This window comes from Phocoena phocoena, chromosome 4 (assembly GCF_963924675.1).
Source record: "Phocoena phocoena chromosome 4, mPhoPho1.1, whole genome shotgun sequence".
NCBI classification, from domain to species: Eukaryota; Metazoa; Chordata; class Mammalia; order Artiodactyla; family Phocoenidae; genus Phocoena; species Phocoena phocoena.
Genome location: NC_089222.1, coordinates 58,710,310 through 58,725,601, shown reverse-complemented (window position 1 = coordinate 58,725,601; position 15,292 = coordinate 58,710,310). Strand labels below are relative to the sequence as shown.

The following is a 15,292-nucleotide window of genomic DNA, read 5'->3' as shown; positions in this document are numbered from 1 at the left end:
TCTCAGTTATATATACACATATATATATACGTATATGTACGTACATACAGATATACACACATACACATACGTATGTGTACACATATAGATACACATACACACACACATATGTATATATGTGTATAAATTTTCTTTATCAAAGGAAATTACAATATGCAAACAATTTTGAAATTCCTTCCAAACAATAATCCTAGGCATTTAGAGATATAAACTTGCTTGGTCAAAAATTATCAAACCACTTTTTCTCCTGGGAAAACCATATCAGAAGTTTAATATGAAATATGATCATTTTGCTGTACAGTAGAAACTAACACAATATTGTAGAGCAACTATATGGCGATAAAAATTAATTAAATAAAAAAGAAATATGATCATGAGTACATGATATAGAAGCCAGTATGTATTTGCACGAGCAAAACTGGCTCTTCTGAATGAGGGAAACAGAAAAGCACTATTAAGCAAACACCACAGTGATCACTGTTACAGGCAAGATCCACTAATGGATGATAAAATTAGTAGGCAAAACTTTAAGGAAAAACAAGTATTAGTATAGTCTCCAAGTATCACTCCCAAAATATTTATTAATTATACTGTAATCTCATAGCGGAGAAACCCAGCAGACACTACCTGACCAAGTAATCAAGGTTAACATCTCCAGTGTGAAGACAGCTCAGCTTCATGTGTCCCCTGGTATCAGGCCCTGAGAAAGGCCCAATACCTGTGTGGTATTCTTGCCAAAAATGCACTTCCTCAGGCTTATCACGAAGTAACATGATAAACCCAAATTGAGGTACAGTCCACAAAACAACTGACCAGCACTCTTCAAAAGTGTCCTAATTATTAAAGACAAAAAAAAGTCTGAGGAACTATCACAGATTAGACAGGATTAAGGAAACACGACAACCAAATACAACATGGGATCCTGGAAGGACAAAAAAATAGTGAAATAAAGTCTGTAGTTTGGCCAATATTAAAAAAAGAAAAACTATCTCTTATTTAAAGGCAGTGAAAAAGGAGGCCAGAAACAGAATCACAATTTCTCTCCAGTCACTAAATCACTAACCCAACAAGAGTGCCGTAAACATTCTTCACCACCAGGTAAACATAAAGGGGAGACAGATCATCTCGAGTTAAATTGGTTCCTCTCATCCTTAAATTGTAGAGCAATAAACAACCTATTATTCCAAATCAAACAGGCACATGCGCGCGCGCACACACACACACACACACACACACACACACACACAGAAAATCCAGGCACACTATTGATAACTATTTACATTACCTAAAAAAATCTTGGAATTCCTCCTTTTGGGTAAAGCTCCACCAGATGCCCCTCTTACCTTCTGAAAAGAAAACAAGAGATCGTTAAAATTCAGCCTATGGAACAGATGATTGGGGGTGGGGGTAAAATCTCAGAGGTTCCTTGTTTTTATAAAAGGCCAAGAGGAAATATTTAACTTGGACTAGAGATTCCAGGATAAACAGGAACTTGACCCAGGTCCATGAAGGTAAGTGAAGGGCAATGCTATTGTTCTACCTGATTATGTTTTCACCAAATTATCAAGAAAGCACCTCTGGAAAGGGAAGTGAAACCAGGGTCAAGGTGAAGTGGACACTTCAACTTCAAATCAGCACAGGCTCCCAAGAGGCTGGAGCCCATGCCCTGACTGGAGCTACTCTGGAGAAATGGTAGCTCCAGGAGGGAGGCTCTTGTTCCCCTGCTACCCACTGGGCCCCCTGTGCTTGGTCCTAGGTGTGCACAACTAGTACTGTTGAAAGAGTTCATAAATATTAATAAAGAGTCACTGATATTCTGGTCATAATAAGCCTCAATCTAACTGCCCTACACATTTTTGGAGCCCCAGCTGATGGCTGTTTGCCATCCTAAGCTCCATGTATCCTCTACCTCTGGTGGAAGTCCCCAGCAGCAATGAAATAAACATCTACCAAGTGGTTATGCAAAAGAAGTCATTCATTACCCTTCTGATACTTGCACAAGAAATTTTACTCTCAAACAGGACTATTAAAATGTTTGTTTCAATGGCCAAAACTCTTATTTCCACACTGCGTGTTCTTCCTGTCATTAGAAAAGAGCACGTTTCTAACACACCGCAGTGTGGGTCAAACCCCAGCATCTTTTCAAGCAGCCGCATGTTACCGCAGCACCAAGGCCTTGCTGCTTCTTTAGTTTGCCCTCCTATCAGTCTTAAGGCTCCTTTCCCACATTTTATTATTTCGCATTGAAAGTGGACTCAACTTTGTGATTCTCACAATAAGTTTTTACAGCTTCTACGATAAGTTTATAGTTCACATCTCGGGAATACAAAATTATTGAACCCTTTAGCTCCAAATCATGTCTCTCCAAATACTAATGCCACATTCGTGTCACCGCTCTTAGAATCCGTCTCCTCCAAGATCTCAAAGCCTCTGTTCCTCTCCCCTCCACTTACCTGCCTCAAAAAAGGATGAGATAAAACCTGCACCAAAGGCATATTTAACCATCCACATTTACCAATCCTGGAGGTCACTTGCAATCTCTCTATGGAAGTTTACGGCATCCTTTCACTTGTTCCAACCTCAATGTCCCCTCCACTCCTGCATGACAGTGAGGGGAGAAAGGAGAAGAGGAGCTGCAGGGAGACCTGCTGGACCATGAGGCTCTCCCCAGACGAGACAGTCACACCTCAGACTCGGATTAGATCCACTTCCTTTCAGGAAAAAAACCCCCACAACTACCAGGTCTTCCTTCAAAAGACCATCATCTCTGTCCCTGCATTAGTCACCACCAGAAATCGACAGCGTGTGAGAAACTGGAACTCCTCAGTCAGCAGACGTGACTGTCAGGCTCTGTGCTGGAGCTCAGACTGCAAAGTGAGTGAAGACACGCTCCAACCCCTGAGGAGTGCACCAGCAATAGGAGGGGAACATGATGCAAGCAAAGAGCACAGAACAGATTCTGGTGAGTGTTAAGAGAGGTGAGGATCATATCATAAGGAAGAAATGATAGTTCTTCTGGGGATGGAGGGTATGGGCAGGGCTGGTGAGGTAAGAAGATCAGCAGGTCTGGCATATAGCAGCTGCTCTGTTAATATGTGTTGGTTGGTTGGATGGATGGATGATGAATGGATGGTGGATGGATGGATGGATGGATAATGGATGGGTGGGTGGAGGATGGATAGATATATGGATACGCTGACCACAAGGAATACAACAGGTAAAAAAGGAATGGGGGAGCTTCCTGGGTGACGCAGTGGTTGAGAGTCCGCCTGCCGATGCAGGGGACACGGGTTCGTGCCCCGGTCCGGGAAGATCCCACGTGCCGTGGAGCGGCTGGGCCCGTGAGCCATGGCCACTGAGCCTGCGCGTCCGGAGCCTGTACTCCGCAACGGGAGAGGCCACAGCAGTAAGAGGCCCGCGTACTGCAAAAAAAAAAAAAAAAAGGAATCGGGGGTAGAAGTAGGGCATCCCCCAAAAAAGAAAACAGCACGTACAAAGGCCTGAAATCATGATGTGTTCCAGAAAGGAGAAGTGGTTTGCTATGTCTAGAGCACAGAGCTGGTGGAGTAAGAGGGAGGGTTAGAAAGGTTCCAGGGGTCAGATCATGGAAGGCCTTGTAATCACATGCAAAAGGGTTTGGACTTCATCCTGCAACAAAGAGAAAGACATACGAGATTTAAGCTTCAGTGTGCCACAGACGCATAGGTATATGCATTTGAAAAGATGGCTCTGGGTGCAGCATGCAGACTGGGTGGGATTGAAGGTGGCAAGTATGAAGGAAGGAACATTAGTCAGGAAGCTACAGCACTAGCCCTTTTAAGGCATAATGAGCACTCAGACAAGAACAGGAGGGATGAAGAGGTCAGGATGGACTTCCAAGCTGTTTGGGAGGCCCAGATAATGGGACTTGGTTACCAACCTCCCATGGAATGAAAGCAGAATCCAAAGGAGGTCTAAGTCTCTAGAATTCAAGCCGTCTTGAATTCTAGAGGGTGTAGTGAAGATGGTGAAAACAGAAAAGCTTTAAAGCTTTCATTGAAGGATGGGGTGACTGAAAGAGGACTCAAATTAGAGTTCTGTGTTGTGCTCTTTTTTAAGGTGGGAGAAGAAATCCAGAAGAGGGAGATGTTGGAGGTGTAAGAGGGAGTGGAGTTAACGAAGGTTCTGAGGCAGGAGGAAAGGGACCGCAAGGACAGAAAGAACACAGCTTCTCTCTGAGATGTGTGGAAACGTGTGAGGTGTGCTGAGATGGGAGGAAACAAAAGTGGAACCACTGTGGATGAGTTCCCAGGAGGCAAGGCAGGAGCTCAGGGAGTTCCTGTCCAGGGGTCCCTGTTTCCTCTGGAAAGTACAAGTCCGATCATTTTCTGAGAATGACAGGTAAAGTCTTGCAAAAAGCATCCAAAGTTTGGAGTGGGAGGGGGAACAGGCTAGATTTGCTGGGCAGTGAGCGGGCCCAGCAGAAGGGAGAAGGCCAGGAATTTGACATGGTCCCAAACCCCATGGCAGTGTGTGCGGGATCCCTAGCAGTGCATCCATGGAAACAGAGGATGATACTAATGATGGACTGGCTGGGGTTCTGAAGGACAGTAAGGAGGCAAGACAAGGTGAGGGTACTGGTGATAGGAGAATGTTTAAAGTCATGGATCCTGAGAAGCGGGTGAAACAGATCAAAATAGAAATAAATGAGTGAAAGAGCTAAAATGAGAGAGGGTTGTGGTCAGAGAGTGAAATATTTAACTTAAAATTTCAGAGGCAGGGCTTCCCTGGTGGCGCAGTGGTTGAGAGTCCGCCTGCCGATGCAGGGGACACGGGTTCGTGCCCTGGTCCGGGAGGATCCCACATGCCACGGAGCGGCTGGGCCCGTGAGCCATGGCCGCTGAGCCTGCACGTCCGGAGCCTGTGCTCCACAACGGGAGAGGCCACAGCAGTGAGAGGCCCGCGTACCGCAAAAAAAAAAAAAAAAAAAAAGATTTCAGAGGCAGAGCTAACTGCATTCTGTAATTCTGCCACTAGCTTTGCGACCCTGAGCAAGTTATTTCAAGTCTCTGGGCCTCAGCTTCATTTTGTTTCCCTCAGTTTCCTAAAACGTCATCACTTTACGCTAAGACAGATGATACAAAGCAAACTTTATCAGAATTGCTATGTCCCACCTAACGGGAGTAGTGAATGTAAATCATATAGTATTAGGCCAACGTTAGATTACTGTAAAGCTAATCATTCAGTTTATAACCTATCTGACCTGCTGGTCTTTCTTCCTCCTCTTCCTCCTACTCTCCCCACTGTCCAATTTGGGGATCTCTCCTTGTCCAGAACTTAAACAGAGAACATATTAGGTAGGCTGGGATGAGAGATCAGATGAACTTCAAATCAGCGTTGACTATACAGAAGATCCAAGACAGTCTACAAACTATTAGGACTAAAGTGAAAACTGAACAGTATTGCTAAATATAAAATCAATATTTGAAAATTAATATCTCCAAACAACATGAGTAACTAATAAAAATACATGAAAAGATAAAAAAGCAGTAACAGTAGTTACAAAAATTATAGGGTACCTTAAAAAAATCTAACAGAAATAAAAGCTCCTTTACTGAAAATTACAAAATATTTTTGAAGGACATAAGAGAGACCTGAATCAATAGAGAGGTATGCCATGTTGAACAGTCATTCAGTTAATATTTATGAAGCACCTACTATGTGCTGGGCCCTACTGAGTGCTGAGGACACAGAGATGAACAAGACAGACCAGACTCCCTGCCCTCACGGAGCTTAGACAATGATATAGACTATAGCTCAATCTACAAATTCAATGTGATCGCTATCAAAATCTCAACAGGATTTTTTTAACTAGATGAACTGATTCCAAAATCCATATAGAAAAATAAACATCTAAATCCAGGAAATTTCTAGGGAAAAAATGAACATGGAAAAAGGGCTTGCACTCCTAGATATCAACACTTGAGGCACCAACACAGAGACAGACAAATAAGAGCAACAGAACAGAACTGAGAACCCCCAAGCAGACCCAAGTGTGAACGGCAAGTTAAAATATTTGTTTTAAATGTCACTATAAATCATCGGAAAAGGCTGCACCCCTCCAGTAATAGTGGGACAACTGGTCATCAATACAGGGGGGAAGAAGCAGATTCCCACACTTGATGCAATTATAAAAATAGATTATAGATGAATTAAAGACCTAAAATGTTAAAACATTCACAGTCTCTCTCTTTCTCTCCCTCCCTCCCTCCCTCCCTCTCTCTCTCTCTCTCTCTCTCTCACTCTCTCTCTCTCTCTCACACACACACACACACACACACACACACACACTTCTTTAAAAAAAAGTATTAGAAGAAATATCTTTATGACCTTGAGTTGGGAAACAATTTCCTAGACAAGCTACAAAAAGCACAACTCATAAAAGGTTAATAAATCTAAATAGATGAAAATTCAAAACTTGTGTTCTACAATATAATTCATAAATGAAGTAAAAAGACAAGCCACAGACCTTAAGAAAATTTTGTATATAACGCAAATTTTTGGTATCCAGAATGTAAAAAGAACTAACCAAACTTTCAAGAAAAAGATAAACCCATGGAGAAACAGGCCAAAAATATAATAGGCAAGTCAGAGAAGAGAAAAGGAGACTGGCTAATAAACAGATGAAAAGACCTTCAACCCTCACAGGAGGAAATGCCAAATATTTAGATGCCACTTTACAACCATTCGATTGGCAAAAATCAGAAGTCTGACCAAGCACTGGTGAGGGTGTGGGGAAACACTCATAATCATGGCAGACTGGAGTGTACACTGGTGCAACTACTCCAGGGAGGGATTTAGCAATATCCAGTAAAAAGGAAGGGAAGCACACTCGTGAGCCAACACTGCCACTTCTAGATACAATTCTGAAAGAAATCTTGCACATGTTCCCCCAAGAGAAATGTATAAAAATGTTCATTGGTACATAGTTTGTGGAAGAAAAAAAAAATGGAAACAATCTAAATGTTTTCATCAATGGGAGAACAGAATAATAAATGACCAGGTACTCATAAGATGGAACACCAAACAACAATTGAAATGAATTAAGTACATCCGGATGCATGGAAACATGGATAGATTCTGTTGAAGGGGAGAGCTCCAGGCAGAATTACAGGTAGCAGTACGATAATATTTACCTATATCTTTAAAACACAAAAAGTCATACTATATATTGTTCGTGAATACCCACAACTAAATAAAATATAATGCCAGGCATGGGAATGAGAAACAGCAAATTCACAACAGAGGTTACTTCTGCGGACGGTGGGGACCAAAAGGGACTTGAACTTTTAGGAAAGCTCTTTCTCTCACTAAAAAAAAAAAAAAAAATCTGAAGCAAAAATATCCAAGTATTTTTTTTTTAATCTCTGATCTTTTTATCCATGAGTGTTTCTGGCATTATTTTCTGTACTTTTTGACTTGATTTTTTTTCCATCAGCAATCCATGTCTTTTTTAACAACTCCAATCAGAGGCTTAGAGGAAGAGAAACATAAAAGTGGTTAAGTTAAGGTTTGGGAAGTCTATGAATTTCTGCCAACAGTGCTAGTTTTGTTTCCTATCATCCAAGAGAATGAGAAGTTATGTGGGCATAGTAAAATCTCCATGTGATGAACCCCACTAAGACAATATTACGGGGAAGATGTCAAGGCCAGTTCTCCCAAAGTGTGCACCTCACCTCACGCATGTGTCTCTTCAGGTACATGTAGACACTCTGTCCAGTTTTTCGAAAATGTCTTTCCACATGCTCCCTTCCAAAGGCCAAAAATGTATTCATGCATACATAGAGTCCACCTTCAGAATTCTAGAAGAAAGAGACAGGTTACATTAGTCAAGTATTCTAGACACAGAAAAAGGGAAGGGGAAGGAAGGCAAATGATGACAAACGATGAACACAAAGTCTGGCCATCGTAGTCATCTCCAGTGACCTCCGAGGGCTCAAAGTCACCCAGAGGCGGCTCACAGTCACCCAGAGGCGGCTCCCACCACAACCCTGGGTTCCCAGTGCTCCCAGACAGCTGAGCACGGTCTCACAGGCAGGCAGATACTCAGAGGCCTTGGGAAATAAACATGCCTGCCTGACTCTCCAAACTGGGGTAAGGGACAATCACGGATAGAAGAACATTGGCAACTGATCCAACGACCGTCACTTCATAAAATAATGTCATTTTTTTACTTTTATTGAGGTATAATTGAGTTACAGTGTTGTGTTAATTTCTGCTGTACAGCAAAGTGATTCAGGGCTTCCCTGGTGGCGCAGTGGTTAAGAATCCACCTGCCAATGCAAGGGACATGGGTTCAAGCCCTGGTCCGGGAAGATCCCAGGTGCTGCAGAGCAACTAAGCCCGTGCGCCATGACTACGGAGCCTGCCCTCCAGAGCCCGCAAGCCACAGCTACTAAAGCCTGCGTGCCACAACTACTGAAGGCTGTGTGCCACAACTACTGAAGCCCACGTGCCTAGAGCCCATGCTCCGCAACAAGAGAAGCCACCGCAATGAGAAGCCCGTGCACTACGAAGAGTAGCCCCCACTCTGCAACTAAAGAAAGCCCGCGTGCAGCAACGAAGACCCAATGCAGCCAAAAATAAATAAATAAATAAATAAATTTTTTTTAAAGTGATTCAGTTATACATATATATATTCTTTTTCATATGCTTCTCCATTATGGTTTATCATGATATTGATTATAGTTCCTTGTGCTATACAGTACAACCTTGTTGTCTATCCATCCTATATATAATAGTTTGTATCTGCTAATCCCAAATTCCCAATCCTTCCCTCCCCCAACCCCTCCCCCTTGGCAACCACAAGTCTGTTCTCTATGCAACGACCATCAGTTCAATGGTTCATCATCGTTCTTCCTCATTGGTCACTGCAAGTCTCCAGAACATACAGTCTTTCTATCCTTTTAGCAGGACAAGATGCTTCAAAGATATTGCTCCCTTCCTTTGGTGATGCATGATATTTGATGGTACCCATTAATAAATGATAACAAATCAATAAATAAATAATAACATAATAAGTAAATAATAAAAGATGGAGTCCTCACATTATTACATGCCTGATATGTCCCAGGTGCTTTGCATATATTATTTCTAATCCCAACAATACTGCAAGCTGCTAGTATTACTTCTATTTTATAGTTTAAAAAAAAACTAAGGGGGCTTCCATGGTGGCACAGTGGTTGAGAGTCCGCCTGCCAATGCAGGGGACATGGGCTCGTGCCCCGGTCCGGGAAGATCCCACATGCCACAGAGCGGCTGGGCCCGTGAGCAATGGCCCCTGAGCCTGCACGTCCGGAGCCTGTGCTCCGCAACGGGAGAGGCCACGACAGTGAGAGGCCCGCATACCGCAAAAAAAAAAAAAAAAAAAAACACAACTAAGGATAAGTCACTTGCCCAAGTTCACACAGCTTGGAAGTGTCAGAGTTCAACTTGAATCTATTTCTCTTTTATCCCTCTCTGCCATACTTCAAATATTATTTAGTTATAGACATACTGCTACAATGAACAGGCAAGGATATTGTTCACATTTAAAATACTTGATTTTCAGGACTTCCCTGGCGGTCCAGGGGTTAAGACTTCGTGTTTACACCGCAGGGGGCCTGGGTTCCATCTCCAGTCTCCCTGGTCGGGGAACTAAGATCCCACAAGCCCCAAGACATGGCCTAAATAAATAAATAAGATACTTTTCTATCCCAATTTCCTCTCTCCTTTTCTCTCACTTTGCTTAATGTGCTTCTCCATAAACTTAGCCTATACAATTAGCCACCCTTTCCTCAATGGAAATGGATTTTTATTATGATCCTATTAGTCTCACCCCTCCAAATAATTCTTTAAAAAACAAAAATTTTAAGTACCTGTTAGAATTTGCCAACAAACACCTACCAAAATTCCTTACAATGAATTTTAGTAGAGCACAAATTACAGTATCAAAAACACTGATGCTCATTACAAATATATGAAACATAATTTTTAAAGTTCCAATAACTCAAGATTGTTTATTTTTTTAAATTTCAAATAAAAATTTCCAACATCGTATCTATGGTTTATAAGCCAGACATAAAGGAGCCTTGTCACAACAAGAACATTATAACAGGGGCTTCCCTGGTGGCGCAGTGGTTAAGAATCCTCCTGCCGATGCAGGGGACATGGGTTTGAGCCCTAGTCCAGGAAGATCCCACATGCCGCGGAGCAGCTGGGCCCGTGAGCCACAACTACTGAAGCCCACGCACCTAGAGCCCGTGCTCTGCAACAAGAGGAGCCACCGCAGTGAGAAGCCCACGCACCGCAACAGAGTAGCTCCCGCTCGCCGCAACTAGAGAAAGCCCGCACACAGCAACAAAGACCCAACACAGCCAAAAAAAATGACATCACTAGAATAAAATTAGAAAAGTTCTTCAACTAGGGGCAACACATTACATTCACCTGATCAACAGATTAGATAAATATTTTCAAAAGATTTTTTAAATGAACATATTCTTTTGCATAGTCATAATCCTTAAGAAAAAAAATATTGCATCATTATAATGGTCAGCTATTCATTAAGCCCATTAAATTGAGCATCCCATAGTGTGATTTAAATAAAAAAAGAACAACACTTCCATTCTCTTCCAACAAAATGTAATTCGATCAAAAAGAACTCAAATCAGAAGATATTATGGGGGAAATATGAGATTTGTAAGCAGAGGTCCTAAACTGCCACTACTTAGCTCTGTTGCCTAAACAGCTTGTCAGATAGTCTCTGGGCTTCAGTATTTTCCTCAATAAACATGGCTTTAGGGCTTCCCTGGTGGCACAGTGGTTGGGAGTCCGCCTGCCGATGCAGGGGACACGGGTTCATGCCCCGGTCCGGGAGGATCCCACGTGCCGCAGAGCGGCTGGACCCGTGAGCCGTGACCCCTGAGCCTGTGCTCGGCAGCGGGAGAGGCCACGGCAGGGAGAGGCCCGCATACTGAAAAAAATAAAATAAAATAAAATAAACATGGCTTTAGCAATAATTCCCAAGGTTTCGTGAAGTTCAAAGGTGATGAAACACCCTCCATGCTATAAATTATTACATAAACATCGATAATTATTTATTACGAGCTAAAAGGTCTGTGTGCTACGTGTATCTCCTATTACCACAATTATTTTATAATTGGGGGGAGAAGCAGAAGGAAGAAAAAAGTGAGCCTGACAGCCACACAGGCTGGCGATAACAAATATTAATCTGTCAGAAAATGTAGTAGGCAACTAGTGGGAGAAGCAAGAAATTAAAAAGCAGAAGAAGAAAAACGTTCAAGCATAGCATTTTTCTGAAGAAAAATATAGAATAGCTATATGATGCGAGAGTATATAATCTCTAAAATAATCACACAATCTTTGCTAATTTCATTGCCAAGAATTTTTTACTTATTAGGGAATTTGATAAAAGTTTAATATGCCAAACATTCAGTCTCAAATCTCTGGAGTCACTTGATATTGTCACAAAGTCCATAATCAAAGAAAAAAATGCTTTGGCACTCATAGATGACCCCACATCGCGAAGGATTCTATTACAAACATCCAAGGACATCTTCCATCCCACATATGGGCTGGCCTCGGAAACAGCATATGCCCCTCTCTAGCGGCTCTGAGATGGAAGCACTGCCCAAGGGACTTCCCAGAAGTTCTAAAAATTCAAGACACACTGAGACAGAAAAACCCTTTAAAAGCTACCCCATATAGAACAAAACACCCCAGTCTAATGATCTACACTTTCTTCCCTCTTGCCTCATTATTGTCTAAATATTGGTCCTGTAAGACTCTTTCACATACAAAATCAATACTCCATGCCATGTGCTCTGAGTGGCTTCTCTCACTAGTGATGACAAGTCTGTGCTGACACATCTCAACCAGATTCCTTTGTGACCAAAGCACAGAGACTGGTTTATAGCCTGGGATCAGAGCTAAGCTAATTGACTCTTAAGAGTTTTCAAATCCTCACCCTCATCCTCTCATAGACCACCCACACCCACACTAAGATCACTGCCCCAGAAAGCACTATAAAGCACTTGCCTTCATGTGGCCAATAGTGCAGCCAAGAAATCGGGAAGGACCTTCTTGTATAAGTACTGCTAAAACTGCAGAAACCAAGGATCACATCTTGGTTTTTGTAATAATGCTAGCAGAGTACACACAAGAAAAGTAACTGCACTAGATGGTAAAGACGGGGATGGACCACCTCTTTCTTAATATCCAGTGTCTTTTGTCTTAAGATTTGGTGTGATATGTCTTTAGAAAAAAATTAAAATTTTAAATGTTTTAAAAAAAGGAACCAGGCAGGTTAGAGAACCGTACAAATTGACAGTGAAATGTAGCTCAAAGAATAAGAGGGCAGAATACAAACTAATGCATTTTTCAAGTAATAGTGGTAGAGTGTTTACTAAAATAGATTACAATAAAATTCATATATATTGCGCTAATTTTTAAACAAATGGTAGCATAAGAATGGAGATTCCAAACATATATTCATTCTATGATAATTGCTTAATATACGTCAAACCACAAGATACACAAAAATAAGCGGGGGGTAGAAATCACTAATAAAAGTTACTGGGAGAGTTACACAGCAGTATAGAAGAAAATTAATCTAGATACACATCTTACACCAAACACTATAACGAGGTCCAGATAGATCCAGGAGAAAAGCATCTAAAAAACTAGAAAAAAGAGCAGAATAGCCTATTTATCCTACTTGCGAAGGGGAAAATAATTTCTGGCCAAGAAAATATATAATATCAAAAGAGATGGAGTAGTTGAGTATAAAAATGTAAACACTAAAGAACAAGTTTTGCATTACAAAATATAAGGAAAAAACAGAAAAGCAACAATAATAGAATGGGATAAGATGTAAAGTATAATGAAGAAAAGATTATATCCAAACCATGTAAAAAGTGATAAAATTATTGATACAAGATGTCAACATTCAGGTTCAACTTGGTAAGAGCTCGCTGTTGTTTTTTTAAAGATCGTTTAGCTTTAACTATAAGAAAATACTAAAATCAAATCATCATCACTACCTCCTGAAGTAAGCAATTAAAACAATCTCGAGGCAATTATTCACCTACTAAACTAGCAAAAAGTATTAATATTACACAGCCTGAAGCCGCGGAAAAACCTGTATATTTACTCCCACAATATAAATCGGTTCCACCCTTCTAGAGAGCAATAAAACTGTGACCTTTGACACAGTATTTCTCCTTTGAGTATGACCGCAGGAACCCAACAGTAAGAGAGAGGGAAAAAAACTAATTTGTACAAAAATATTCACAGATGAACTATTTATAATAGGAAAAATTAGCAATGGCCCCAAATAGAGGAACTAAGAACTTGAGACATATAAACACAACAAATACTGTAACATTATTTTAATTGACAAATGTATGAATTCTGTGTAATTGCATACAGAAAATATGTATAGAATTGTGTATAATGTACATACAAAAAATAATGTTCATGGAAAAAGAACACATACTGATGACAAGGAAGAAAAGGGAGAGGGGAAGGGAGGCTGTACGCTGACAAAAACCTGAAATGAAACCGGGGCCACCACATTCAGAAGCTGAGCCATGCATGCATTTGCTCCTTGAGGGCAGGAAAATTGTATCACATTCATTACTGAATTGCAAAAACAGTACCTGAACAGTGCAGAGCAGGACTGGACAAACATGGAACTGCAAGTTTTGTGTAGTTATTTGTCCTTTAGTTACACAGTTTAGCCTCTCTCTCTCAAACCAGTCCTCAGTGCCCTCCCGATCTGGATTTAAAATACACTGTGCAACACAGGCTCGATTTAAACTCTTTGGCATAACTAAACAATGGGAATCATCAAAAGAAAACCGATGGCCGGGCATAGAAAAACGGACTGAGGCACCAGCAGGAATACTCACTTTTCAGGTTTGTTTGGCTAAAGTCATACTCTTAGCAACATGGACACCAGAAATGCACTGTCCCAGCTCTCCTGCCTTCCATAACCAAGCCAGCCTCACATGGTTCTTCAAGACAGCAATGCTGTCTCCACAACCCCTTCCCACCACGGACCCTATCTGGCTCCTACTTCCAGAGGCCACCCAGGCCAGAATGACCAGTGTGTGCTTCTCTGCATGGTCTTAGCTAAAGAAGATTCTAATTATCATTTACATGATGCACTGAACAGAAACGTGACCAAGATGCAAGACTTGATTTCGAAACCTGAAATTACAAGGAAGTCAAGAAATACCACTCAGGGCTTCTCCAAGGCTCCATAACAATTCCCTCTGTCAACTTCTCCCACCCCACGATCAATCCGTAAAAGAGAAGAGCAGCATTAGAAGCCCATGTATTGTTTAAACCCAGTCTTCAATGCATTTCAATACAGATACAAGAGATACAGAGCCATTCACTTATTACTTTATGTTGGATGACCCTGCATACTACTCAGAAGTAACATCAAGGACAAAATCACCTTGTTTTACACTGCTTGCCACTTAAAAGAATATTAAAACACTGGCGAATATAAAGGTCAAGGTTACAACATGTTTCAGAGGAGCAAGTGAACAGTCATTTTAAATAAAAATACACCACACTGTCAATCAGTAGGTGTTTGAAGAACTTTGTTTACGACAGCGTGTTCTTGGAGACCAGCCTCCACTGGAAAACAGGAAGGGAGAGGGAGCCTGTGTGAGCCGCGCACTCAGGAAACAGTGTCCCGCGCAACCCTTGTTTGTATAACATCAGAACAGTGTGGAAAACAAGTGGTCATTGCCTCAAAGAGAAACATGATGTAGGTAGATGGAGTCACAACAAATCCATGACACACACACCCACGCACGAGGGAGACAACAAAAGGGACAAGAACGCAATATTTCCTAGAACACTGATTATTAAATACATAAATAAAAGGAGAGAAAAGAAATGAACTAAAATAACTGCTTATAATAGTGAAAAGAACTAACCCCCATGCTCAAGAACAGATTTGCTTAGTAATTTACGGTACATCCATGAAACGTAACACTTCTTCAGCCATTTAAAATTGACTTGGGATGAGCATTTACTAATAGGAAAAACTGTACATAGTATTTCTGAGTGAAAAAAGCAAGTAACAAAAGAGTGTATACGATGTAATATACACATACACGCTCCATAGCACAGGATGTCGTAACAGCATCGGGGAAATAAGGTGTGATTTTTTTTTTTTTTCTTCACATAGTCTTTTGGCATTTTCTAATTTTTCTTTAGGAACATGGATTCACTT

General features: G+C 41.3%; 1 protein-coding gene and 1 non-coding gene across 2 annotated transcripts in view; one reads left to right on the top strand and one right to left on the bottom strand.

The window, feature by feature from the left end:
• USP13 (ubiquitin specific peptidase 13) overlaps positions 1–15,292 on the bottom strand; it is a 117,290-nt gene that overhangs the window by 85,582 nt on the left and 16,416 nt on the right. The window contains exons 2-3 of the mRNA XM_065876127.1: positions 7,716–7,841; positions 1,286–1,346 (exon numbers count right to left, since the gene is read on the bottom strand). Coding sequence (XP_065732199.1) covers positions 1,286–1,346; positions 7,716–7,841 — 187 coding nt within the window. The remainder of the gene's footprint in view (positions 1–1,285; positions 1,347–7,715; positions 7,842–15,292) is intronic.
• LOC136122986 (small nucleolar RNA SNORA81) lies at positions 12,115–12,291 on the top strand. The gene has a single exon (XR_010655873.1). It is a non-coding gene; the product is annotated as a small nucleolar RNA SNORA81 (small nucleolar RNA).